The sequence below is a fragment of the Salmo salar genome, chromosome 20 (assembly GCF_965601325.2).
Source record: "Salmo salar chromosome 20, fSalSal1, whole genome shotgun sequence".
Taxonomy (NCBI): domain Eukaryota; kingdom Metazoa; phylum Chordata; class Actinopteri; order Salmoniformes; family Salmonidae; genus Salmo; species Salmo salar.
Window position 1 is genome coordinate 17,956,540 of NC_138310.1, and position 25,772 is coordinate 17,982,311.

At 43.0% G+C, this 25,772-nt stretch overlaps 1 protein-coding gene and 1 pseudogene across 1 annotated transcript in view; both read right to left on the minus strand.

The window, feature by feature from the left end:
• Positions 1–7,003, minus strand: part of LOC106579993 (voltage-dependent N-type calcium channel subunit alpha-1B) — a 141,616-nt gene extending 134,613 nt beyond the window's left edge. Inside the window, exons 1-3 of the mRNA XM_082966250.1 lie at positions 6,037–7,003; positions 3,688–3,793; positions 437–576 (exon numbers count right to left, since the gene is read on the minus strand). Of these exons, the coding sequence (XP_082822376.1) occupies positions 437–576; positions 3,688–3,793; positions 6,037–6,296 (506 nt within the window). The 5' untranslated portion in view covers positions 6,297–7,003. The remainder of the gene's footprint in view (positions 1–436; positions 577–3,687; positions 3,794–6,036) is intronic.
• Positions 7,004–7,845: 842 nt separating this feature from the next.
• On the minus strand, positions 7,846–22,309 carry LOC106580222 (histone-lysine N-methyltransferase EHMT1-like; annotated as a pseudogene).
• Between the last annotated feature and the right edge of the window lie 3,463 nt (positions 22,310–25,772).

The window sequence follows — 25,772 nt, forward strand, 5'->3', positions numbered from 1 at the left end:
GGGCCTCTGTATTGAGGATCAGCGTGATGGATGTGTTGTTACCTACCCTTACCACCTGGGGGTGGCCCGTCAGAAAGTCCAGGATCCAGTTGCAGAGGGAGGTCTTTAGTCCCAGGGTCCTTAGATTAGTGATGAGCTTTGAGGGCACTATTGTGTTGAAAGCTGAGCTGCAGTCAATGAATAGCATTCTCACATACAGTTGATGTCAGAAGTTTACATACACCTTAGCCAAATACATTTAAACTCAGTTTTTCACAATTCCTGACATTTAATCCTATTTAATCCTATCCTCATAAGAAATGTTAAATGAAACACACAACACAACACACACACCACACACAGTAATATTGTGCTTTCTCATTAATCTACTCAGGATCAGGTCTGTCATTTTAAAGCAGTGTGAACATTTAGCATGAGCCATTAGCTCAGTACTCACCCTGTTAGCACCACCACAAAGTCCATTACATTCCAGCCATTTCGAAGATAGGAGCCTTTGTGAAACGCAAAGCCAAGGGCGATGATCTTAATGCCAGCTTCAAAACAAAATATTCCAATAAAATAGGGCTCTGTGTCGTCCTGTTAAGACAAGAGAGGCTGAGAATGTAAGTGACCACTGATATCCATCATCATTAGTTTATAATGTGATTTTTGGGCTGAATGTGAGTTAAAAAGCAATTTGATGGGTTAATATCATGATGGAGTGAGTCACGTCAATATTTCTGACAGAGCCTTGGTCTATCTGGGGGAGCGGATCAATTAGTGGGTGCAGCTGTGAGGCACTTTGCCTGAAGGGAGTGACATTTAATTCTTAAAACAACCAGCATGTCCCAACCAGCTAAGTCTATTTGATTGGGTGGAGGCGCTCACAGCATTGACCCTTTTAATGGCACGACTTAACAACAGAGTTCAATAGGGAGCCTAAAGTGTCTGTAAGCAGGGGGATCAAAGTCACCTCTGTGTGATACTGGTTAGCTGACTGAGCACAACTGGTGAGAAACCCCAGCTGCCTGCATGGGTAACAGTACAGTGCCTTGCAAAAGTATTCACCCCCCCTTGGCATTTTTCCTATTTTGTTGCATTACAACCTGTAATTTAAATTGATTCTTATTTGGATTTCATGTAATGGACATACACAAAATAGCACAACTTGGTGAAGTGAAATTAAAAATATAACTTGTTTCAAAAAATTATAAAAATAAATTACATGAAAAGTGGTGCGTGCATATGTATTCACCCCCTTTGCTATGAAGCCCCTAAATAAGATCTGGTGATTTCCGCCTGACTGACGTGCCCAAAGTAAACTGCCTGTTGCTCAGGCCCTGAAGCCAGGATATGCATATAATTGGTACCACTGGAAAGAAAACACTTTGAAGTTTGTACATTTTAAAATAATGCAGGAGACTATAACACAATAGATATGGTAGGAGAAAATCCAAAGAAAAACCACCCGGAATCTTTTTTTTTGGAGAGACCATACTCTAACAATGGAAAGTGTAGGGGCATTCTGAATTCTAGCTCCCAGGATGCAATTCCTATGGCTTCCACAGGGTGTCAGCATTCTATGTTCAAGGTTTCAGGCTTGTAACTTCCAAAACAAATAAGAAATATGAGTTTTAGTACAGGGACACAGTCTTGGGAATTCGTGTTTGGCCGCGCGATGAAGACAAGACGCACCTGCTAAAATCGGTTTCCTATTGAACATACTTCTTTCCGTAAGAAATATTATAGTTTCATTACATTTTAGGGTATCTGAGGAGTGAATAGAAATGTTTTTTTACTCGTTGAAAGATAGTTTAGCAGTAGATTTTCGGATTCCTTTCTCTGCATGTTGAACGACTGGATTACTAAAATCGATGGCGCCAACTAAACAGACTTTTTGAGATATAAAGAAGGATTTAGCCTAACAAATTGACACTACATGTTATAGCTGGGACCCTTTGGATGACAAATCAGAGGAAGATTTTCAAAAAGTAAGTGAATATTTAATCGCTATTTGTGAATTTATGAAACCTGTGCCGGTGGAAAAATATTTTGATGTGTGGCGCCGTCCTCAAACAATCGCATGGCATGCTTTCGCTGTAATGGCTACTGTAAATTGGACAGTGCACTTATATTAACAAGAATTTAAGCTTTCAACCGATATAAGACACTTGTATGTACCTAAATATTTAGATCCATCATTTTTATGATTATTTACTTGAATTGCACGCCCTCCAGTTTAACCGGAAGTTGTCCCCCTAGCTGGATGCCTAGCCTAAACAAGATATACACCTGTTCTGAAAGGCAACACCACTAAGCAAAGGGCACCACCAAGCAAGCGGCACCATGAAGACCAAGGAACTCTCCAAACAGATCAGGGACAAAGTTGTGGAGAAGTACAGATCAGGGTTGGGTTATAAAAAATATCAGAAACTTTGAACATCCCACGGAGCAACATTAAATCCATTATTAAAATATTGAAAGAATATGGCACCACAACAAACCTGCCAAGAGAGGGCCGCCCACCAAAACTCATGGACCAGGCAAGGAGGGCATTAATCAGAGAGGCAATACAGAGACCAAAGATAACCCTGAAGGAGCTGCAAAGCTCCACAGCGGAGATTGGAGTATCTGTCCATAGGACCACTTTAAGCCGTACATTCCACAGAGTTGGGCTTTATGGAAGAAAGGCCAGAAAAAAAGCTATTAATTAAAGAAAAAATAAGCAAACACGTTTGGTGTTTGCCAAAAGGCATGTGGGAGACTCCCCAAACATATGGAAGAAGGTACTCTGGTTAGATGAGACTAAAATCCTGCTTTTTGGCCATCAAGGAAAACGCTATGTCTGGTGCAAACCCAACACTTTTCATCACCCCAAGAACACTATCCCCACAGTAAAGCATGGTGGTGGTAGCATCATGTTGTGGGTTTGTTTTTCATTGGCAGGGACTGGGAAACTGGTCAGAATTGAAGGAATGATGGATGGCGCTAAATATAGGGGAAATTATTGATGGAAACCTTTTTTCAGTCTTCAAGAGATTTGAGATTGGGACGGAGGTTCACCTTCCAGCAGGACAATGACCCTAAGCATACTGCTAAAGCAACACTTGAGTGGTTAAAGGGTAAACATTTAAATGTCTTGGAATTGGCTAGTCAAAGCCCAGACCTCAATTCAATTGAGAATCTGTGGTATGACTTAAAGATTGATGTACATCAGCGGAACCTATCCAACTTGAAGGAGCTTGAGCAGTTTTGTCTTGAAGAATGGGCAAAAATCCCAGTGGCTAGATGTTACAAGCTTATATAGACATACCCCAAGAGACTTGCAGCTGTAATTGCTGCAAAAGGGGGCTCTACAAAGTATTGACTTTAGGGGGGTGAATAGTTATGCACACTCAAGTTTTCATTTTTTTTGTCTTATTTCTTGTTTGTTTTACAATTTGTTTTATTTTGCATCTTCAAATGATACAACCCCCCCAAAAAAAATCTATTTTAATTCCAGGTTGTAAGGCAACAAAATAGGAAAAATGGGGGGAGAATACTTTCGCAAGCTACTGTATATATATATATATATATATATTATTCTTGTATGTGAGAATATAATGACTGACACCTATTTTTCACTTGGAGAGAAGAGTGTAGTTAACCAATAATCAAATATGATATAATATTGGAATGTTACATATGACCCATGCAATGGTCACTTACCAAGCGCTCTGACATGGGGGTCTTGTCGCCGGCTGGTAGGTGCTGCTCCAAGGCAAGGACGATGCAGTTGGCTATAATGGTGGCCAGGATCAGGTATTCAAATGGAGTGAAACCGTTAAGAAAAACCTACTGTGCTACATTAGGCATACAGTAACTATGATCTGCAATACATTCTAACAGAAGAAGAAGATGAGGAAGAGGAGGAGGAAGAAACAGAAGAATGGGACCTAGAGGAAGTAAAATTACCATATTAAAAAGCTCCTCAACAGTAGGTAGGTTAACCTAAATTATACAAGAGCTGAAGCCTAATGGCAAAACATACGCACAGTAATTAAGTTACACTTTTAGAAAAAAGGGTTCCAAAAAGGTTCTGCAGCTGTTCCCATAGGAGAACCCTTTTTGGTTCCAGGTAGAACTATTTTGGGTTCCATGTAGAACCCTCTGAGGAAAGGGTACTACATGAAATCCAAAAGGGTTCTACCTGGAACCAAAAGGCGTTCTAAAGGGTTCTTCTATGGGAACAGCCAAAGAACCCTTTTTGGTTCTAGATAGCTCCTTTTTTTCCAAAATGTAATTTTTTTGTTGAACTGGATCTCAACACTAAACATGACTGAGGGAACTGAGTGATTTATGAGTTGAACTGGATCTCAACACTAAACATGACTGAGGGAAGTGAGTTATTTATCAGTTGCTGACTTACATGATGTCTCAGTTGCTGCTGTCCATGTCATCGCATGGTTGTTTATCGCCTCTGGAGACTGTGGCGCACAGAGGACTAGGGTCTTAGCTCAGGCAATGGGCTACAGTACATCAACAGATAAAAACACATAATTCACTGGCTTAGGGCAGCTCAGGACTTTCTTGCTACAATGGCTCCCATGAACCTAGAATCTAGCTCAAGGGAGAAAAATACTGTGAAAGTGGCTTGGAAATGCACAGGTAAGCTAAAGGTTGAGAAGTGTTTACACAGCACCAGAGTTAGGTAATGGATGCGATTACACAAATGAATGTAAATTAATTGCAATACCTCACAGGTTCATTAACCCAATCTCATGTAATATGCTTCAGGGTTGACTGTTTCTCTAGGAGGCCTAAGCACAGCACAAGAGGTTGGTGGCAATCAGTGGAATGGTATCAAATACATCAAACACATGGTTTCCAGGTGTTTGATCCCATTCCATTTGCCCCGTTCCTACCATTATTATGAGCCGTCCTCTCCTCAGCAGCCTCCACTGATGCACAGGTTTCACAAGCTGCAGAGGATATCCCTCATTTGGCAAATTATACAAAATATGTCATGTCAACAGGTGGCTGCAATCATTGTTTTCAATATACTTCTACATAGCATTTTATGGGACATAAACGACAATAATGATACATTTTGCCTTAAAAGAAACAAATTGGTTTTGTAAACTACGCTAAATGCAAAATTCATTTCCATTTATTCTCATGGCTTATTGTTTTGATGGGACACGCACGCAGAATAGACTGTATCTGTTTATTAGACAGCCTTCCCGCTAGCTTGCCATTTAGGCCTACCGTTGAGCAGCATTTTGCACATGGGTAGATTCAGCACCTTGGAGAGCGCTTGTGCTGAAACGTTGCTAGGAGAGACTTGGTCTGAGAAACAAACGGATCGATACAGCAGTTATTTGATATGTAGCCTAACAGTGGCATAGTCCCCTGGGCAGACTATCACACAAGCTTGTTTACTTAGCCCATATACCGGAATCAAATACATTAGGCAAGTAGAAAGTAAAACAAGTATAGGCCTCACCTATAATTTATGGTGCTTTACAAAACCAATCAAATTATCCTGCTGAGAAGATTTTCACTGCACTGCCATTTGGGTTGAAAAAGACAAAAAAAACAAAAAAATACACCTCCAGCCTTCATGTTAATTGTTCTGTAGCCACAGCTCAGATTTATGCCACGGATCAGAAACACCACTCTGACAGGTTCTTGGTAGGCAACTTAGCTGCATGTAGGCCTACCAGAGAGAGGATGCCAAAAGCTGGAGAAAACAGGAATCTTGCCAAAAAAACAGAACAATATCACCTACAATAACCTATTGGAGTGGGTCTGAGAGAGTGGATATGGCTATACTGGCCTACTGAGAGTGGTTATACTGTATTACAAAGACCAGTCAACAACTGGTTGTCCTCCATGTCATATCTTCTCATTGGCTACAGTAAATTAACTTAGATAATCATGCCCTGTAGTCTGGAACCTTGCCCCCTGTGCTTAATAACGTCAAGCCATTAAAACCCAAGTAGGCCTATAATGTTATAATAAAATAATGTAATGGTACGAGAAATAGGCTAGGTTGTTTAAAGCAACAAAGGATATGGCCATTCTGTAATCTTTTTGGCATATTTCCGTATGATACAATCCTCACTAAAGATGAAGACAGACCGGTTGACAGTAAGACAGCTCTGCTTGACAGGGATGGGGTTGTAAATGGCCATTGTCCTGGCTCTTTGGGCCATTGATTGTTTGTACACCCTAGGGCCGCTTGGGGGGCCTGCTGGCCGACCTGCCCCCCTTGGTGGGCCCGCTTGACAGACCCCTCCACGCCGGTTGGATAGTTCCTCTTCGAATCGAGCCATTCTACAATCGCACAGATCTTAGTGAAAAAATCTAAACTTAGACTAGATAAAAGACAGAGCAAAAGCATCACAACACACAGTTGTTCCAGCCACGAGTTCCTTTCGGTGAATATTCAACAAACATTCAAAAATAAAATGATGTATTTTTCTTCAGATATTCTGCTGGCTGGTCCCCGCCTTGTTACTTCCCATACTTTCAATTGTCCAGATTTTCAAATGATATGAAACATGAAGGAGAAAGTTTATATTTCCATGTCAAATATTTGTCCATGGGTCTTCTTCTGGCTGAATGGCCACATATGCGTAGCCTATAGCCTATCCCTTTTCACTGGGCTAAGCTTTAAAAACAGCCAGTTTAACATGTACAAATGTCGAGCAATAACAATTCGCATCATTCGCAGAACGCATGCCATAAGGCGGGCTATGACTGCATAGCTCACTTACAATTAAGCTCCAAATAAAATAGATGCATTTATCTGGTGTATCCTCCTCGATTGGTTTGCCATTGCGCGTTTAAGTTTTTCTTTTGTATTACCTTACCCCACGTTCCTTATGAAAACGAGGTGCCTCACATGATCCGTTCCAATAATCTTCCTATTAATTCGGGCACGGTGTAACGAGAAAACACAAGGTTGGCGCCTCTGCTTCCGCTAAATCGCTCTCAGGCAATGTATAATATAACCACTTTCTCCAGCCACTGCTCCTTATGAATCGGCACACGTGACTAAAAAGACGCCAGGCTCCACCTGTATCGTCTCTGTATCCATAGCACCAGGGAGAAAGAGGGAAGCAGCCTCTCTCTCGTCCCCCCCCCCGTCCCCCCCCGAGCAGAATAATCACCGAAGTTGCTTGATAAATCGCATCAAACAACGCATATGTAGAAATCATGAAGGACAGCAAAATGAATCATTATTCTTTTTTTTTTTTTCATTCAATAGCATCCGCAATCTCCTGAGATGTTGTGGTCCTGGGCATCCTCCCTCCCTTTCAAGTATTGCTGCGTTTTGGGTTATCATGACCGGGTGGGGTAGCCTAGGCTACAGCAGAATATGACTGATGTTTATTCTTTGGTAAACGCTAAACACCGAGCTGAAATCTGCCTTGTATAATGTTATTTTTCAATATGCAAAAAAAATGAGCAGCTGCTTATTGTCTTGCGTGGTGCTATACAGCTAAATGGGTGGGGTGAGGGTTGCATCAAATTCAATACTAGCCTATAGCCTACCTGTATCTCTATCATCGTCGCTGATGTCAAAACTGTTCAACAGCTAGAATAACATATACTACATATTATTCATGGTTAAAATAGAGAATTAGGCATGTTAAATAACATAACACAAAACTAGACAGTATTCTAGGCTACTATAGGCCATCATTAATTGGCATTTGCTATCCCTAGCTTTCTTGTAAACTGGAATACTCATCAACAAATATGAGAAATAAATCATGTTTTAAAATGTACTTTATTACTTTACTGTGCACTTAATAGAAAAGGAGACATGGAAAAGGTGAGCATTTGTTACAGTCTAGGGCTACCCTTAGCATTTGATTTCTGTCCGCAAATCTACTAAAAATACATTTGATATCAGTCTACGTTTAAAAAAGGAGTCATAGTGGTGGTCAGGGGAGAGTGAGAGAGACCCCCACGGTGGCTGAGGGAGGACAGAGGTGGCATGGGGGTGTTTTGGCAGAATGGGAACTTGACTGTTGGGCTGGGGATGGGCTGGCCACCCTCTCTTAGCTCTGAGCTCCCTGGGCTATGGTGGCTGACGAGTGTCTACACATTGGGGAACAGCACAGGCAGCTGTAATACTTGCTCTTGACCTTCCAGAAGTTATCTCCATAATCAAACCTGAATAGGGGAACACAGGGTAGCCATCAAAACACGTGTTCATGTACTGGAGCCTTTTCCTTGAGCTTTTTGATTGATTATATAGAACATTAATACCACATAGAAAAGACAACATCTATTCAATGATTGTCTTATATGTTTTGTGCCTCTCACCCAATCTGATCACCTGACTGAATGGGCTTGCTGGAGAAGAAGGGAACCGCAGGTCCTGGTGCATGGTGAACACTCGGACTGCTAGCAGGTTAGGTTCACGCAGGTGGTTTATAAACCGGCCAATGTTGCCAAAGAGTCGCGCATCAATACAGTGCACATCACCCACCTGCACAACAGTAGATGAAGCAATAAATACAATTATAATACATTTTATTTGACAGACACCTTTCAGGGTACTCAAGGACATCGTACATTAAAAGTAGGCCTACATAAAGCAAGTGCAGTACATACAATTGCAAAATCTATTGCATCAAAGTAAAATGCCATGCCTCCAATCACTCACTCAATTAATATAATTAGTAAAGGCTGATATGTTGAGCCCTCCTGTGAGGAGGTAGCATAGACAGTCATGAAATTGTCAATTTTTCAATATGCTTTAGTATAGCAAATAGCCATCAAGCAAACTAGAAGCTGATGCAGCAGATGCGTGCTGTAAGAGGAACATGTATCAAAAGAACGTTGTCTCTGACATTGGCATTGTGTGCTCTTCAGCACCGCCCGTTGGTATACAAAAGTATAAAAATGATGCCACATTAACAATATTACATTTGGAATACACCATTGGCCAATAAAATGTGAGATTCTCCTGGATGAAATTTAAAATCACCTTACTGTCCAGGGTGAAAAGGAACGATAATAATAAAGAGAGCCTGCTGTATATAATCTGTGTAATCACAACATTGAAATGAAGTGAAGAACTGAAAATGACAAATCCTGTTTTAACATTATCTGTTCATGACATCACAATTGGCTCATGTCATTTGTATACCAAGACATTATCATAGTTATGGTTGGGCAGTTTTACAAACACTCAATGAAAGCAGGCGTGGTTACACTCAAACAGGACCGGAGGCTCCTTCTGACAGAACTCCAGAGGCAGAAGCCCCTCCTGAACAACCACAAGCAACACATTTTACAGGTCATATAACACATCACATATGGGAGTCCATAATATCCATTTGAAATACATGAAAGCATTAACCTTACCTTGTAATGTGAACTTCTCCGTGATGTAGTTATGTACTTACTTTGTTATACCAACAGCGCAGGCTGAGCTGGGCACACATACAGGTATTTGAAGAGCAGTCATCTGTACATCCGCAATGCTGAAATAGAAGGAGAGTGAGATTTCATTAAACAACACTTATCGAGAGAAAGTGTGTGACTTTTTCTGGCCTACAGTAACTAACGAAGCAGAACAAGATGGGATTGGACTATGACTGTGTGTTTCACAGAGCACTGGAGGTTAACCTTTAAATGAGTGATGTCCTTGTCTATATTAATTGGGGAGGTGACACAGGTGTCAGGGACGTATTTGTAGTTATCAGGACAGGAGTCACTGTCCACCCCGTTAACACAGGTGATGGGGACTGCCTCATACCCCCGAGAGATGTCCCTGAAGAGGACAGAGAGGACGACAAATAATCAACACATTTACAGTAATTAGACAAAATTGTATCCCTTCATGTTCCCTCTCACCGCCCTAAGGTACACCATGCTGTTACAGTGAGGGAAAAAAGTATTTGATCCCCTGCTGATTTTGTACGTTTGCCCACTGACAAAGAAATGATCAGTCTATAATTTTAATGGTAGGTTTATTTGAACAGTGAAAGACAGAATAACAACAAAAAAATCCAGAAAAACGCAGGTCAAAAATGTTATAAATTGATTTGCATTTTAATGAGGGAAATAAGTATTTTACCCCTCTCAATCAGAAAGATTTCTGGCTCCCAGGTGTCTTTTATACAGGTAACGAGCTGAGATTAGGGGCACACTCTTAAAGGGAGTGCTCCTAATCTCAGTTTGTTACCTGTATAAAAGATACCTGTCCACAGAAGCAATCAATCAATCAGATTCCAAACTCTCCACCATGGCCAAGACCAAAGAGCTCTCCAATGATGTCAGGGACAAGATTGTAGACCTACATAAGGCTGGAATGGGCTACAAGACCATTGCCAAGCAGCTTGGTGAGAAGGTGACAACAGTTGGTGCGATTATTCGCAAATGGAAGAAACACAACATAACTGTCAATCTCCCTTGGCCTGGGGCTCCATGCAAGATCTCACTTCGTGGAGTTGCAATGATCATGAGAACGGTGAGGAATCAGCCCAGAACTACACGGGAGGATCTTGTCAATGATCTCAAGGCAGCTGGGACCATAGTCACCAAAAAAACAATTGGTAACAGACTATGCCGTAAAGGACTGAAATCCTGCAGCGCCCGCAAGGTCCCCCTGCTCAAGAAAACACATATACATGCCCGTCTGAAGTTTGCCAATGAACATCTGAATGATTCAGAGGACACCTGGGTGAAAGTGTTGTGGTCAGATGAGACCAAAATGGAGCTCTTTGGCATCAACTCAACTCACCGTGTTTGGAGGAGGAGGAACGCTGCCTATGACCCAAGAACACCATCCCCACCGTCAAACATGGAGTTGGAAACATTATGTTTTGGGGGTGTTTTTCTGCTAAGGGGAGAGGACAACTTCACTGCATCAAAGGGACGATGGACGGGGCCATGTACCGTCAAATCTTGGGTGAGAACCTCCTTCCCTCAGCCAGGGCATTGAAAATGGGTCGTGGATGGGTATTCCAGCATGACAATGACCCAAAACACACGGCCAAGGCAACAAAGGAGTGGCTCAAGAAGAACATTAAGGTCCTGGAGTGGCTTAGCCAGTCTCCAGACCTTAATCCCATAGAAAATCTGTGGAGGGAGCTGAAGGTTTGAGTTGCCAAACGTCAGCCTCGAAACCTTAATGACTTGGAGAAGATCTGCAAAGAGGAGTGGGAAAAAATCCCTCCTGAGATGTGTGCAAACCTGGTGGCCAACTACAAGAAACGTCTGACCTCTGTGGTTGCCAACAAGGGTTTTGCCACCAAGTACTAAGTCATGTTTTGCAGAGGGGTCAAATACTTATTTCCCTCATTAAAATGCAAATCAATTTATAACATTTTTGACGTGTTCTTATGGATTTTTTTGTTGTTATTCTGTCTCTCACTGTTCAAATAAACCTACCATTAAAATTATAGACTGATCATTTCTTTGTCAGTGGGCAAACGTACAAAATCAGCAGGGGATCAAAAACTTTTTTCCCTCACTGTATACCTGCTAAGCACCTTTTCTAAATGACTGTCCCTGCTTCTCCTAGCATCTGTCAGCTTCTTATTGGCGTTCAGGGCCGCCCACACCTTGGAGTTGTAGATACAGCAGTCCAGAGGAGTCTCCCCCCTCTGTTCCTGAGGTTCACGTCTGCTCCTCGGGACAGAAGCAGTCTGGAGGAGTAGACATCATACTGGATGTGGCTAGGCTCCCTCTCACCTCCCCATCATGGCTATGGTCAGCAGCATGACTGCCACCCACTGGCCAGGCTAGCGCAGTCACTGTCTCTAGATGTGTGCATCTATGTGTGGACAGGTTCCTTCCATAAAGGCTATATACCTACAACTGGTCTCATCGCAGGTTAGTGCGCATATGATAATATAACAATTTATCCAGGTGGGATAGGCTATTGATAACAAATCATATTTTTCAAGAACAACCTGGTGTCATGCTGCAGCTCTGGGAGAATGGAGACTGTCTTACTACTCACGTCACACGTTCCAGTTGGTTCTCCCTGGCAGCGATATGTAGAGGTGAGTCCCCATGGACGTTGACTGCATGGAGTTCACATCTGGCATCAAGCAGGATCTGAGCGATGTCATCGGAGCCAGACAGGGCTGCCCAGTGGAGGCCAATGTTCTCTTCCTGAACAGGGATCACAGGTCAACGCGGAAAAACATACCCAGGAGCAATACCTTCCCCACACACCACAGAGACAACCTTGCATCTAAACGCTACTGTATCTTGAAGATACATTGTTATATTTTTGGGCCATTTATGTCAAGTGTATCAGTATACAGTACGTCATATACAGTGGATTTAAAAAGTCTACACACCCCTGTTAAAATGCCAGGTTTTTGTGATGTAAAATAATGAGACAAAGATAAATCATGTCAGAACTTATTCCACCTTTAATGTGACCTATAACGAGAACAATTCAATTGAAAAACAAACTGAAATCTTTGAGGGGGAAAAATAAAAAATAAAAAACTCACAATAACCTGGTTGCATAAGTGTGCACACCTTTAAACTAATACTTTGTTGAAGCACCTTTTGATTTTATTACAGCACTCAGTCTTTTTGGGTAGGAGTCTATTAGCATGGCACATCTTGATGTGGCAATATTTGCCCACTCTTCTTTGCAAAAGTGCTCCAAATCTGTCAGATTGCGAGGACATCTCCTGTGCACAGTCCTCTTCAGATCACCCCAGAGATGTTCAATTGGATTCAGGTCTGGGCTCTGGCTGGGCCATTCTAAAACGTTAATCTTCTTCTGGTGAAGCCATGCTTTCGTGGATTTGGATGTGTGCTTTGGGTCGTTGTCGTGCTGAAAGGTGAACTTCCTCTTCATCTTCAGCTTTCTAACGGACGCCTGAAGGTTTTGTGCCAAAATTGCCTGGTATTTGGAACTGTTTATAATTCCCTCCACCCTAACTAAGGCCCCGGTTCCAGCTGAAGAAAAACAGCCCCAAAGCATGATGCTGCCACCACCATGCTTCACTGTGGGTATGGTGTTCTTTGGGTGATGTGCAGTGTTGTTTTTGCGCCAAACATACCTTTTGGAATTATGGCCAAAAGGTTCAACCTTGGTTTCATCAGACCATAACACATTTTCCCACGTGCTTTTGGGGGACTTGATGTTTGTTTTTGCAAACTTCAGCCGGGCTTGGATGTTTTTCATTGTAAGAAAAGGCTTCCGTCTTGCCACCCTACCCCATAGCCCATTCATATGAAGAATACGGGAGATTGTTGTCACATGTAGCACACAGCCAGTACTTGCCAGAAATTCCTGCAGTTCCTTTAATGTTGCTGTAGGCCTCTTGGAAGCCTCCCTGACCAGTTTTGTTCTCGTCTTTTCATACATTTTGGAGGGACGTCCAGTTATTGGTAATGTCTCTGTGGTGCCATATTTTCTCCACTTGATGATGACTGTCTTCACTGTGTTCCATGGTTTATGTAATGCTTTGGAAATTATTTTGGACCCTTCTCCTGACTGATATCTTTCAACAATGAGATCCCTCTGATGCTTTGGAAGCTCTCTGCGGACCATGGCTTTTGCTCTGAGATGCAACTAAGAAAATGTCAGGAAAATCCTACTAGAACAGCTGAACTTTATTTGTGATTAATCAGAGTCACTTTAAATGATGGCAGGTGTGTAATGACTTATATTTAACATGAGTTTGAATGTGATTGGTTAATTCTGAACACAGCCACATCCCCAGTTATAAGAGGGTGTGCACACTAATGCAACCAGGTTATTGTAAGGTTTCTATTTTTCATTTTCCCCCCTCGAAGATTTCAGTTTGTTTTTCAATTGAATTGTTCACATTATAGGTCACATTAACAGTAGAAAAAGTTCTGACATGATTTATCTTTGTCTCATTCTTTTACATCACAAAAACCTGGCATTTTCACGGGGTGTGTAGACTTTTTATATCCACTGTACACTATACAAATGTTTGACAAAGAAATCATACTTGTACAGACCAATTGATATGTTCTCCTTTACAACAAAATACAGCAGTTATGACTTAAGTTGTTAATTCCTCAAAGTAGTAAGTTGACTTGTTGTTGTATGCGCCCAAGGTGACATTTTGAAGCATCCCTTTAACTTGGATTACACCATGTACTGTAGGTGAAACGTGCAGACCGGAACATTATGCACCCCTTGGGATCCATCCCACTGTAACCTTGCCTGTGTCTAGCCTCCCCTCCCCTCCTCAGGCTGTGAGAACAGAAGGTAGGTAAGGTGATGGGATGTACAGTAGGGTGAACAGCATGTATCCTATACAGTACTGACCTTGTCTCGGATGTTAACATCAGCCCCTTTGGAGAGCAGCAGTAGGACCAGCTCTCTGTGCTTGTACTCTATAGCCCAGGTGATATGAGTCCACCCACCGTCATCCTGAAACCAAGCACAACCAATGAAGTTCATTAAAGTAAACTAAATTTGAACTAAAATGAATCATGAGAAAAAAACAAAAAACGGAATTAAAATAATTAACAAAACCCGTTTGAAAAACTAAAACTATACTGAAACTATTTTTTGACTCTAAAATTAACTAACAGTTTTTTTTGGGGGGGGGGCAAAAATCGAATGGGGTTTTCAAGCTTCTTTTCCTAATGGGGTTTTGAAGCTTGTGAATCTGGCGGGTCTAATTGAGATTAACTTTAAAATGTAAAGGTAGATTCAGTGAGATGATGTTGCCACAAGCAGCACCGCAGATATTGGGTGCATTTGAGGGGTAAGGCTAAATAGGGCTGTCACTAGATGTGTACTGGAGGCGAAGTCAGGTGCAGGACAGCAGAGTGAAGTGAGCAGGCGCTTCACTTTATTCCGGTAAAATATCAAAAGCACAAACAACGTGCCCAAAACACGTAACATAGACAAGTGTCTGGCGCATAACAAAAATAGCAGTAGACAAAATACACGTAACACAAACAATCTTTCACAAAGACATGATGGGGAACAGAGGAATAAATACATGTAGATTGATTGGGGAATGGAAACCAGGTGTGCAGGGAACAAGACAAAACAAATGGATACATGAAAAATGGAGCGGCGATGGCTAGAAAGCCGGTGACGTCGACCGCCGAACGCCGCCCGAACAAGGAGAGGAGCCGACTTCGGCGGAAGTCGTGACAAGGGCCCTATAAATTCTGCGTTGCAGAGACTGCGGACGGAACCACGGAATCCAGACATTAAAACGAAATTCAACAATATTCAAAAACGTATTGTACTTAGTAGGAAATCAACTACATCTATTGAAAGCTGGAAAGGTTTTCCCAAAACCCATCTCAATTAAATGTTAACTACGAATAGCCTATGCTTACCTGGCAGAATGATATCATGATTATTTCCATCAATCCAGTGGCCATTTGTTTTGCAAACTTTGCAATCACATGAACGCTACAGCAACACCGCTTAACCAAACAATTTCTTACATTTTTCCCGGACGTCAAAAATTATCTCCTGATGTAGTTAAAACATGGCTGTCAAATTAGAACATCCAATTATTTAGAATGTCGAAATTCACATGTATTTAATTCCCGTATTACATACTCACAAACTGAAATCATAATATAATATTGCATGTACATTGTACAATCAGTTAGTGACAAAGAGCCTCAAATATCACATTCATTTGTATACCTCCACTGAACACATAAATCATTAATTGGTTCCTGTTTTAGTCATGTCTTTGGTCAAGTTCAGAATGCAACACACTGTGAAAGGCGCGGATCGACTTGACAAAAGTAAAATCAAATCAAATGTATTTATAAAGCCCTTCTTACATCAGCTGATATCTCAAAGTGCTGTATAGAAACCCAGCCAAAAACCCCAAACAGCTAGCAATGCAGGTGTAGAAGCACGGTGGCTAGGAAAAACTACCTAGAAAGGCCAGAACCTAGGAAGAAACCTAGAAAGGAATCAGGCTATGAGGGGTGGCCAGTCCTCTTCTGGCTGTGCTGGGTGGAGATTATAACAGAACATGGCCAAGATGTTCAAATGTTCATAGATGACCAGCAGGGTCTGGGACAGGTAGCACGTCCGGTGAACAGGTCAGGGTTCCATAGCCGCAGGCAGAACAGTTGAAACTGGAGCAGCAGCACGGCCAGGTGGACTGTGTGATCCGCTCGAACACGTCCATTAAGATGAACACAACAGCTAAGTGCGTTGTTAAATGCTTTTTTGCCCTTCCGCTTCACTTTATACACAGAAGATCTCCGCTAAACACAGAATCAAGATGTTATCAGTCTCTCTTTTGCCAATGATAACTTCAGAACAAAGTTGACTGTAAATACAAGGTTGCCAATGTCTTTGAAATTGTTACAAACAAGCGAAGGACAAAAACCAAGATGACTGCAATAAAAGATAAATAGTATAGGCCTACATATTTCAATCATATTGAAATCAATTTCATGTTCAATCGATCAATTTATTTTTGCTCATTGTAGGCTAGTCTACAGTCTGTAATTTTTGCCTCAATATATTTATTTAATGTGCAACAACATGTGCGCAATGGATGTGCCTAATCTGTGATTTAGTGTATTATTATTTTTCGGTAAGCATTAGAATAATCCGTCTCAATATTTGCTGCCATAGTTGGTGATATCTCTCTAGGAGGTGATCCATCGTCAGTATTGTGAAGAAATGATTATGTTATGGGAAGATTTTAAGGGAGAAAGATGATCCGAGAACAGCACTGCCTTTCTTTCGTTCCTATCAGTATCAACACACGCTCCAACAACGCACTTCGCAAACGTTCTCCCTGCATGGTGTTTTGGGAAGCGCATGTTACATCTTCTGCCGTTTTAGGAACAATGCATCTTTAAAACACTCGTAAGCCTAACTTCCATCGCTATCGGGAAAACAGCCCCTGGTTGTTGCGGAAATTGACCCACTACTACTGTTTACTTGGTGCATCTGCGTAATCTCACTGAGTCTACCTTTAAACCTAACCTATGACCTGACCCATCAATTTATGCATTACTGCCCCTCAGTGGAAAGAAGTGACATCCCAAAAACACAAAAACTACACATAAATGGCTTCTAGCCTCCCACGCGTAGGCTACTTTCTGTCCCTAAGACTGAAACTCAAACAGAATAATATAAAAACTAAATAGAAATGTTTTTATAAAACTGAAACCTTTATTTCAGGGGTAAAAAAAACAAATCAGGACTGTTCATACCGATCTGAAACGACACATAGATGTTGTATTTAGACTCATGATTACACATAAAGGAGGATAGTTCCTACATGATCAGGTGCTTACTTTGTTTTCCAACTGATCTTGTGTCCTTTTTGACATCCTGTGAACCCTGTTCATTGCTGCTCGCAGCTACAGTGCCTTCAGAAAGTATTCATACCCCTTGACTTTTTCCACATTTTGTGGAAGGCTGAAATGTCTTAAGTCAATAGGTATTCAACCCCTTTGTTACGGCAAGCCTAAATAAGTTCAGGAGTAAATACATCACATAATAAGTTGCATGGACTCACTCTGGTTTGCAATAATAGTGTTTCATACATGAATGACTACCTCATCTCTGTACCCCACATATACCATTATCTGCTAGGTCCCTCAGTCAAGCAGTGAATTTCAAACACAGATTCAACCACAAAGACCAGGGAGGTTTTTAATTGCCTCGCAAACAATAAGCAGACATTGAATATCCCTTTGAGCATGGTGAAGTTACTAACAACACTTTGGACGGTGTATCAATACACCTAGTCACTACAAAGAAACAGGCATCCTTCCTAATCCAGTTGCCCGAGAGGAAGGAAACCGCTCAAGGATTTCACCATGAGACCAATGGTGACTTTAAAACAGTTACAGAGTTTAATGGCTGTGATTGGAGAAAACTGAGAATAGATCAACAACGTTGTAGTTACTCCGTGAAAAAGGGTTTGAAACCCCTGCTTTGGATTATTTTATTGCACACAATGTGAGAGGGCATTACTTACTAACAGTTTGAAGGCATAAAAATGCAAGGCAAAACATGGTAAATCACCTGGAATCATGACAACAGTGAGGAGCAATTTCAGTCTCTAGCTTTCCCATTAAGGTCAGGAGTTTTACAATCCATTTAATATTACCCACAATATATTGAACATCCTAATAGGCAGACTGTTAAACTGTCTTCCAACAGCACTGACCTCCAACTCACCCTGCCAAAGCCTAGCTGATAGTACGCATGAATTATGGATAGACGATTTCAATGAAGCTGTTAACATTTCAACTGGACCTGTTAGTAGAAGAAGGAGCAGAGTATTGATGGGTAACTACCTGACAGTTGACCTGTTTGGATGTCTTGTACAGGAGATGATCCACTATGGTGTAATGTCCCAGTTTAGCTGCCAAATGCAGACAGGTGGAGCCCTTGATATCCTGAGAGGAGATGAAGAACAAAATATTATTCACTGGTTTTGTTCATGGCCATTTAAAAAAAACACCAACTTATATATATTCTTTTACCCCTTTTTCTCCCCTATTTTGTGATATTCAATTGGTAGTTACAGCCTTGTCCCATCGCTGCAACTCCCCTATGGACTCGGAAGAGGCGAAGGTCGAGAGCCATGTGTCCTCCGAAACACGACCCTGTCAAGCCACACTGTTTCTTGACACATACACTGCTCACTTATCCTGGAAGCCAGCCACACCAATGCGTCGGAGGAAACACCCACTGGCAACCAAATTCAGCTTGTAGGTGCCTGGCCTGCCACAAGGAGTCGCTAGAACGCGACTGGACAAGGAATTCAGAGCTGGCTAAACCCTCCCCTAACCCGGACGATGCTGGGCCAATTGTGCGCCACCTCATGGGTCTTCCGGTCACGGCCGGCTGTGACACAGCCTGAGATTGAACCCGGGTCTGTAGTGACGCCTCAAGCACTGCGATGCAGTGCCTTAGACCGCTGTGCCACTCGTGAGGACCGAAACACCGACCTTGAGCTGCTACAGTATATGGTTAATAGTTTAAGACATGAACGTGTCATGGACATAAAACAGCTTGATCACTTTACATCTACAGTACACCAGAGGTCCAGCTCATTTAGCGAAAGTCTTGTCTTATGAAAGGTAACACAGCTGGTGGGGTTGACAGAAGATCATGGCCTATCTATGGGGGGGATCAATGAACTCTGCTCCACACACTGACCTTATAGCTGACCGCTGCCCCGGCCCTCAGCAGGTACTTGACCGTGTCCAGATGGTTGTTGTCACAGGCGTCTATCAGGGGGGTTCTCTGCTCCTCATCAATAATGTCCAGGTTAGCTCCAGCCTAAGCAGGATGGGGAATCAGAAACCTTTTACACCTGTATGCTTGCACTGTATAATAGAGTGAATGAAAAAAGGAAACCGCACACTGTTCTTGATAGTATCACTGATATTTAATAAGCTTACGTAAGCTTATTAAATATCAGTGATACTATCAAGAACAGTGTGCGGTTTCCTTTTTTCATTCATCCTGTTTCAACTGTTGCCATGGACCTGTAATAAGATTGCTCAGATGTGCGAGTGCCTTTTGAATCTTGTTATACTGTATAATAGAGTGAAACTCACAACCCTCTGCACTGTAAACACAACGTACTCAAGAAGCACTGTCAATATTGACCCCGAAAAGCAAATACATTTTCTTGGCGTGAGGGACAGGAATGCAGCAGAGCTGCTAACTTAGTCATCTGCTACACTTGTATGCCAAGTGATTATAATGTGAAGAGATAGCCAATACCTGCTATATGTCAGAGTACATCTCCTCACCTGGACAAGCATGTGACAGACCTCCTGGTGTCCAGCTGCTGCAGCATGTAGAGGGGTCCTCTTGTTCTGACTGTCCATCAGGGTGTTGGGGTCTTTTCCATCCACTGGAACAAAGAGGTACATTTCCTTTTGAGTCATGTTGACAACTTTCCCCTCGGGGACAATAGAGTATGTCGTGAAAATAAAATAAAATCAACAAGTGGTTTACTTTTTCATTCAGGTTCAAATATTAGAAGAGGATTGCTCCATGTAGGAACAAACTAGGCATACAAATTAAACCTGGAGAGATGTGGCATGTTCGTACCCAGCAGATGGATGACTTTCTGGAGCTCCCCGTGATGGGCAGAGATGTACAGTTGCTTCGTGGGATATTTCACTTTCTTTGGCCTCATACTAAATACCAAAAAGAGAAATCTAGCTACAGTATATCACTTGGTATGCAGCAGAAACATCTGTAAGAGTGCCTATTACAGTCATCATTGACATGAAACAGTAATGACTACGGACCTACTATGTGTTCTTTATATTGTATTATCTCATCCAAACTGCTAAAAGTCTAATAAGTAATGAATAAGCTAATAAGCTAAATTGTAACCTTACTTTTCCTCATCCAGGGCCATCAGGATGCTTTCTAGTGACATTTTAGCTGGTTCCTCTCCATCACCTAAAGGCTCCCTCTTCAGGCTAGTGCAAGACAGCATACAGCAGTCATTACCATTACATATTAAGCTAAATACCCAAGTAAATGATCAATGCTAGCACTAATGCAGAGAGAAAGAGACACAGATTAGGATCGAGGGAATCAAATTGAGAATGGAAGAGTAAAGTCTAAATAATCTGTTGTTGGGGGAGGTGTCCATGACTGAGGAACAGCCACTGTGGAAATGGTGAGAGATGCTGCCATACGGTTTGCACTCCATGAACACATACATGATTAGTCAGATATTAATATTAAAGGCAAAGCAGAGTGCTTTAAGAATTAACAACCCCAATAAAGTAATGGGACAGGTGTGTCAGCCTATCAGGTCTATCTTGGTTTATTCCTGCTGTATTCCTCCACTCACCGCCCTGCAGAAGAGGCCACAGACAGGGCAACACTGGTGCTTGACCATGCCGGCCCTGTGGTCCTCACACAGAACTAGCAGATGCACTGTGTTGGACGGACACATCATCTCAGGCTTCACAACATTCCCCTGACATCGACTCACCTGTAGGGAGGAGATGAACGGAGAGATAAATAGAAAGAAGCAGAGAAATAAGGGTTGTTTAGACATTAGCTCAACACACAAAGGCTGGGTAAAGGTTAACTTTGCCCCCAGGCTATTTCAAACTTTGGGGAGGATATCTGGTGCGCAAGACTAGGGAAATGTTGCTTCAGAGCAGGTAAAACTCACCAGACCATCCACCCTCTCTGTGGCCATGCAGGTGTGCTCAGTCTGGAATAGGCTCTCCCCACTGCATGGGATCTCCATGCGACAGCAGCACAGAGGGAGCTCTTCAGACAGGTCCGTCTCTGTCACCTCACCATCAACTGGAAAGCCTGCAAAATAACACAAATCAACATCCAGGTCAACAAAACAGATTTAATGTACAGCATATTAATGTATTGTACAAGTATCATTTCATAACTTATGACGAAATGTTTAACTCATCTCTAGGGAAACTATTACCTGAGAGAGGAGGAGACAACAGCTCATCTTGGGCTTTCAGATTTAGCGATTCCAAAGTCAATTCAATGTATTCCTGCTTACTGCTGTTGTCCTCTTTCTCCATTTTGTTTCCTTTGGTTAAATCTTTTTCCTTGTCTACACACTGCTCGGCTAACAGTGCATGGCTTTCTTGCATTTCACAAATCTCTCTGTGCGTCAGATCTACTCTCTTCTTTCTGACACTTTCTTGCTTTTCCGCCTTCGCAGCTAGGCTGTCTTTCTGCAGGGAGAAGGGGAGAATCATTCAGACACTATTAGAGAGAATCAAAGTTCATCCACAGTGCATTTCTACACAAATATTTACAAAAGAGTAGATGGGATGGGTCTCTTACCTTCAACACTTTGGTTTTCTTCTTGGGGACAAAGTTGTACATTCCCATCTTCCTCTTCCTTTTCCTAGACTCTGCAGACACATACGGACGGAGAAGTGGCAGATGGTGGTTCAAGCTGGCACAGTATGTCATCACTAAATAAAGTGGACATGAGAGACAGTGTAGAAGAACAGTCTTCCCAGAAAGGAAGATGACTAACCTGGATGTGACTTGGTAGAGACAATACTATTTCTTTTAAGGCTCGGAGGTAGCTTCATGTGGGAGGGGGCCATTGAGTTTTCCATCCACATGCCTGCCATGCTCCACTGCTCTGTCCCCGTTAAAACGCTTCAGAACAGACTCTAATGAGATCGGACACCAGTCATAATTTAAAAGGACAACATTTCATGTTCTGGGTTAAGATGAACATTACCTTCAGTACTGCTGGATTGGAGGCAGGTTTGCCCATAGCCTTCCATGCACACCGTGTCCTGGCTGGAGAGTCCACAGATGGAGAGCTATGAGTTTGTAAATCTGAGATCCCTGCTGCAACAGCTTCTCTACCATTGTCTGCAGGGGTTTGAGGGGTTTTGGTCAGTTTATGTGCTGAACCACCTGTCCTTTGAACCACCTGTCCTCTTGCTTGTTTTTTTATACCCAATAAAACCATTGGAGCCAGTGACAGAGCAATGAACGGATGCCATCTTAACTTTAGCTTTTTTGTTGACCTGCGATTTAGCACTCAGAGCCTTCTTCCCCTTGGCCCCTGTGGGTGTCACAGAGAGGGGGTTAGGGTGTCTTTTCCCTGCCTATGATTCCTGACTGACCCCCCTACTCTCCATGGCTGTCCTGGAGGAATCATTTGGCCTCTCCACACCAATGTCAACAGTTTCACCTGGAAGATTACAGCTGTGACTCCCATCAAATAAGATTAATCACATTCACACACTGTTAAGTGGGCAAGTGGTAGTTGTAAATGAGGCCAATGTGAGAGTGATTATAGCATAGATAGAACTCACCAGTCCCTCTGGATCTGGGGCGGCGCGGCGTTCCTTTGTCAACTTAGATCTCTCAGCATCTACCTCACAGCTCTTTTAGGGTCGCACCTGGCAAGCTGAGAAATATCACCAAAATCAGGACAATCCCATTTGACATTTCAGCACAGTTCAGTATCTCAATCGCAGTACTTGTGCCTACTTAGCGCAAGTTTAGTTCTTCACCAAACTTTAAAAAACACAAGTATTTCTCTAATCCATGTTTAGTACTTCTACAAATGATGCTGTACTACCAGAACCAGAGCACAAATGGACAGAGCCAGAGCACAAATGGATCCTAGAATTTCTGACGGGCCTGCCCTTGGTGGTGAGGGTAGGCAACAACACCTCCGCCACACTGACCCTCAACACGGGGGCCCCTCAGGGATGTGTGCTTTGTTGCCTCCTGTACTCCCTGTTCAACCACAACTGAGTTGCCATGCATGACTCCAACACCATCATAAAGTTGCTGATGACACGACGGTGGTAGGCCTGATCACCAACGGTGATGAGACAGCCTACATGGAGGAGGTCAGAGACCTGGCAGTGTGGTGCCAAGACAATAACCTCTCCCTCAACGTCAGTAAGACCAAGGAGCTGATTGTGGACTATGAGAGAAAGAGGGGAGAGCACGCCCCCATCCACATTGACGGGGCTGTAGTGGAGCGGGTCGAGAACTTCAAGTTCCTTGGCGTCCACATCACTAAGGACTTAACATGGTCCACATACCCCCAGACAGTCATGAAGAGGGCACGGCAGCGCCTCTTCCCCCTCAGGAGGCTGAAAAGATTTGGCATGGACCTCCGGATCCTCAAAAAGTTCTACAGCTGCACCAACGACAGCATCTTGACTGGCTGCATCACCGCTTGGTATGGCAGAAGAGATATTTCAATTGAATACATTCAGTTGTACAACTGACTAGGTATCCCCTTTTCCCTTTCCCAAATGCACCTGCCTCGACCGCAAAGTGCTACAGAGGATGGTGCGGACAGCCTAGTACATCACTGGGGCCGAGCTCCCTGCCATACAGGACCTCTATATCAGGCGGTGTCAGAGAAAGGCCCGAAAAATTGCCAAAGCCACCTAAGCCATAGACCCATCAAACTCAACGCTGGACCTCGAAGCCAGTTCCACTGCATTTTTTCATTGTTACACTCTAAACAGGGACTGATTTAGATCTGGGACACCAGGTGGGTGCAATTAATGATCAGGTTGAACAGAAAACCAGCAGGCTCTAGATCTCATAGGCAGTGTTGGAAAAAGTACCTAATTGTCATACTTAATAGAAAAGGACTCAAGTAAAAGTGAAAGTCCTACAGTAAAATACTACTTGAGTAAAAGTCTAAAGGTATTTGGTTTTAAATATACTTAAGCATCAAAAGTAAATGTAATTTCTCAAATATACACTGCTCAAAAAAATAAAGGGAACACTTAAACGACACAATGTAACTCCAAGTCAATCACACTTCTGTGAAATCAAACTGCCCACTTAGGAAGGAACACTGATTGACAATACATTTCACATGCTGTTGTGCAAATGGAATAGACAACAGGTGGAAATTATAGGCAATTAGCAAGACACCCCCAATAAAGGAGTGGTTCTGCAGGTGGGGACCACAGACCACTTCTCAGTTCCTATGCTTCCTGGCTGATGTTTTGGTCACTTTTGAATACTGGCGGTGCTTTCACTCTAGTGGTAGCATGAGACGGAGTCTACAACCCACACAAGTGGCTCAGGTAGTGCAGCTCATCCAGGATGGCACATCAATGCGAGCTGTGGCAAGAAGGTTTGCTGTGTCTGTCAGCGTAGTGTCCAGAGCATGGAGGCGCTACCAGGAGACAGGCCAGTACATCAGGAGACGTGGAGGAGGCCGTAGGAGGGCAACAACCCAGCAGCAGGACCGCTACCTCCGCCTTTGTGCAAGGAGGAGCAGGAGAAGCACTGCCAGAGCCCTGCAAAATGACCTCCAGCAGGCCACAAATGTGCATGTGTCTGCTCAAACAGTCAGAAACAGACTCCATGAGGGTGGTATGAGGGCCCGACGTCCACAGGTGGGGGTTGTGCTTACAGCCCAACACCGTGCAGGACGTTTGGCATTTGCCAGAGAACACCAAGATTGGCAAATTCGCCACTGGCGCCCTGTGCTCTTCACAGATGAAAGCAGGTTCACACTGAGCACATGTGACAAACGTGACAGAGTCTGGAGACGCCGTGGAGAACGTTCTGCTGCGTGCAACATCCTCCAGCATGACCGGTTTGGCGGTGGGTCAGTCATGGTGTGGGGTGGCATTTCTTTGGGGGGCCGCACAGCCCTCCATGTGCTCGCCAGAGGTAGCCTGACTGCCATTAGGTACCGAGATGAGATCCTCAGACCCCTTGTGAGACCATATGCTGGTGCGGTTGGCCCTGGGTTTCTCCTAATGCAAGACAATGCTAGACCTCATGTGGCTGGAGTGTGTCAGCAGTTCCTGCAAGAGGAAGGCATTGATGCTATGGACTGTCCCGCCCGTTCCCCAGACCTTAATCCAATTGAGCACATCTGGGACATCATGTCTCGCTCCATCCACCAACACCACGTTGCAGCACAGACTGTCCAGGAGTTGGCGGATGCTTTAGTCCAGGTCTGGGAGGAGATCCCTCAGGAGACCATCCGCCACCTCATCAGGAACATGCCCAGGCGTTGTAGGGAGGTCATACAGGCACGTGGAGGCCACACACACTACTGAGCCTCATTTTGACTTGTTTTAAGGACATTACATCAAAGTTGGATCAGCCTGTAGTGTGGTTTTCTACTTTAATTTTGAGTGTGACTCCAAATCCAGACCTCCATGGGTTGATAAATTGGATTTCCATTGATTATTTTTGTGTGATTTTGTTGTCAGCACATTCAACTATGTAAAGAAAAAGTATTTAATAAGATTATTTAATTCATTCAGATCTAGGATGTGTTGTTTAAGTGTTCCCTTTATTTTTTTGAGCAGTATACTTAAGTATC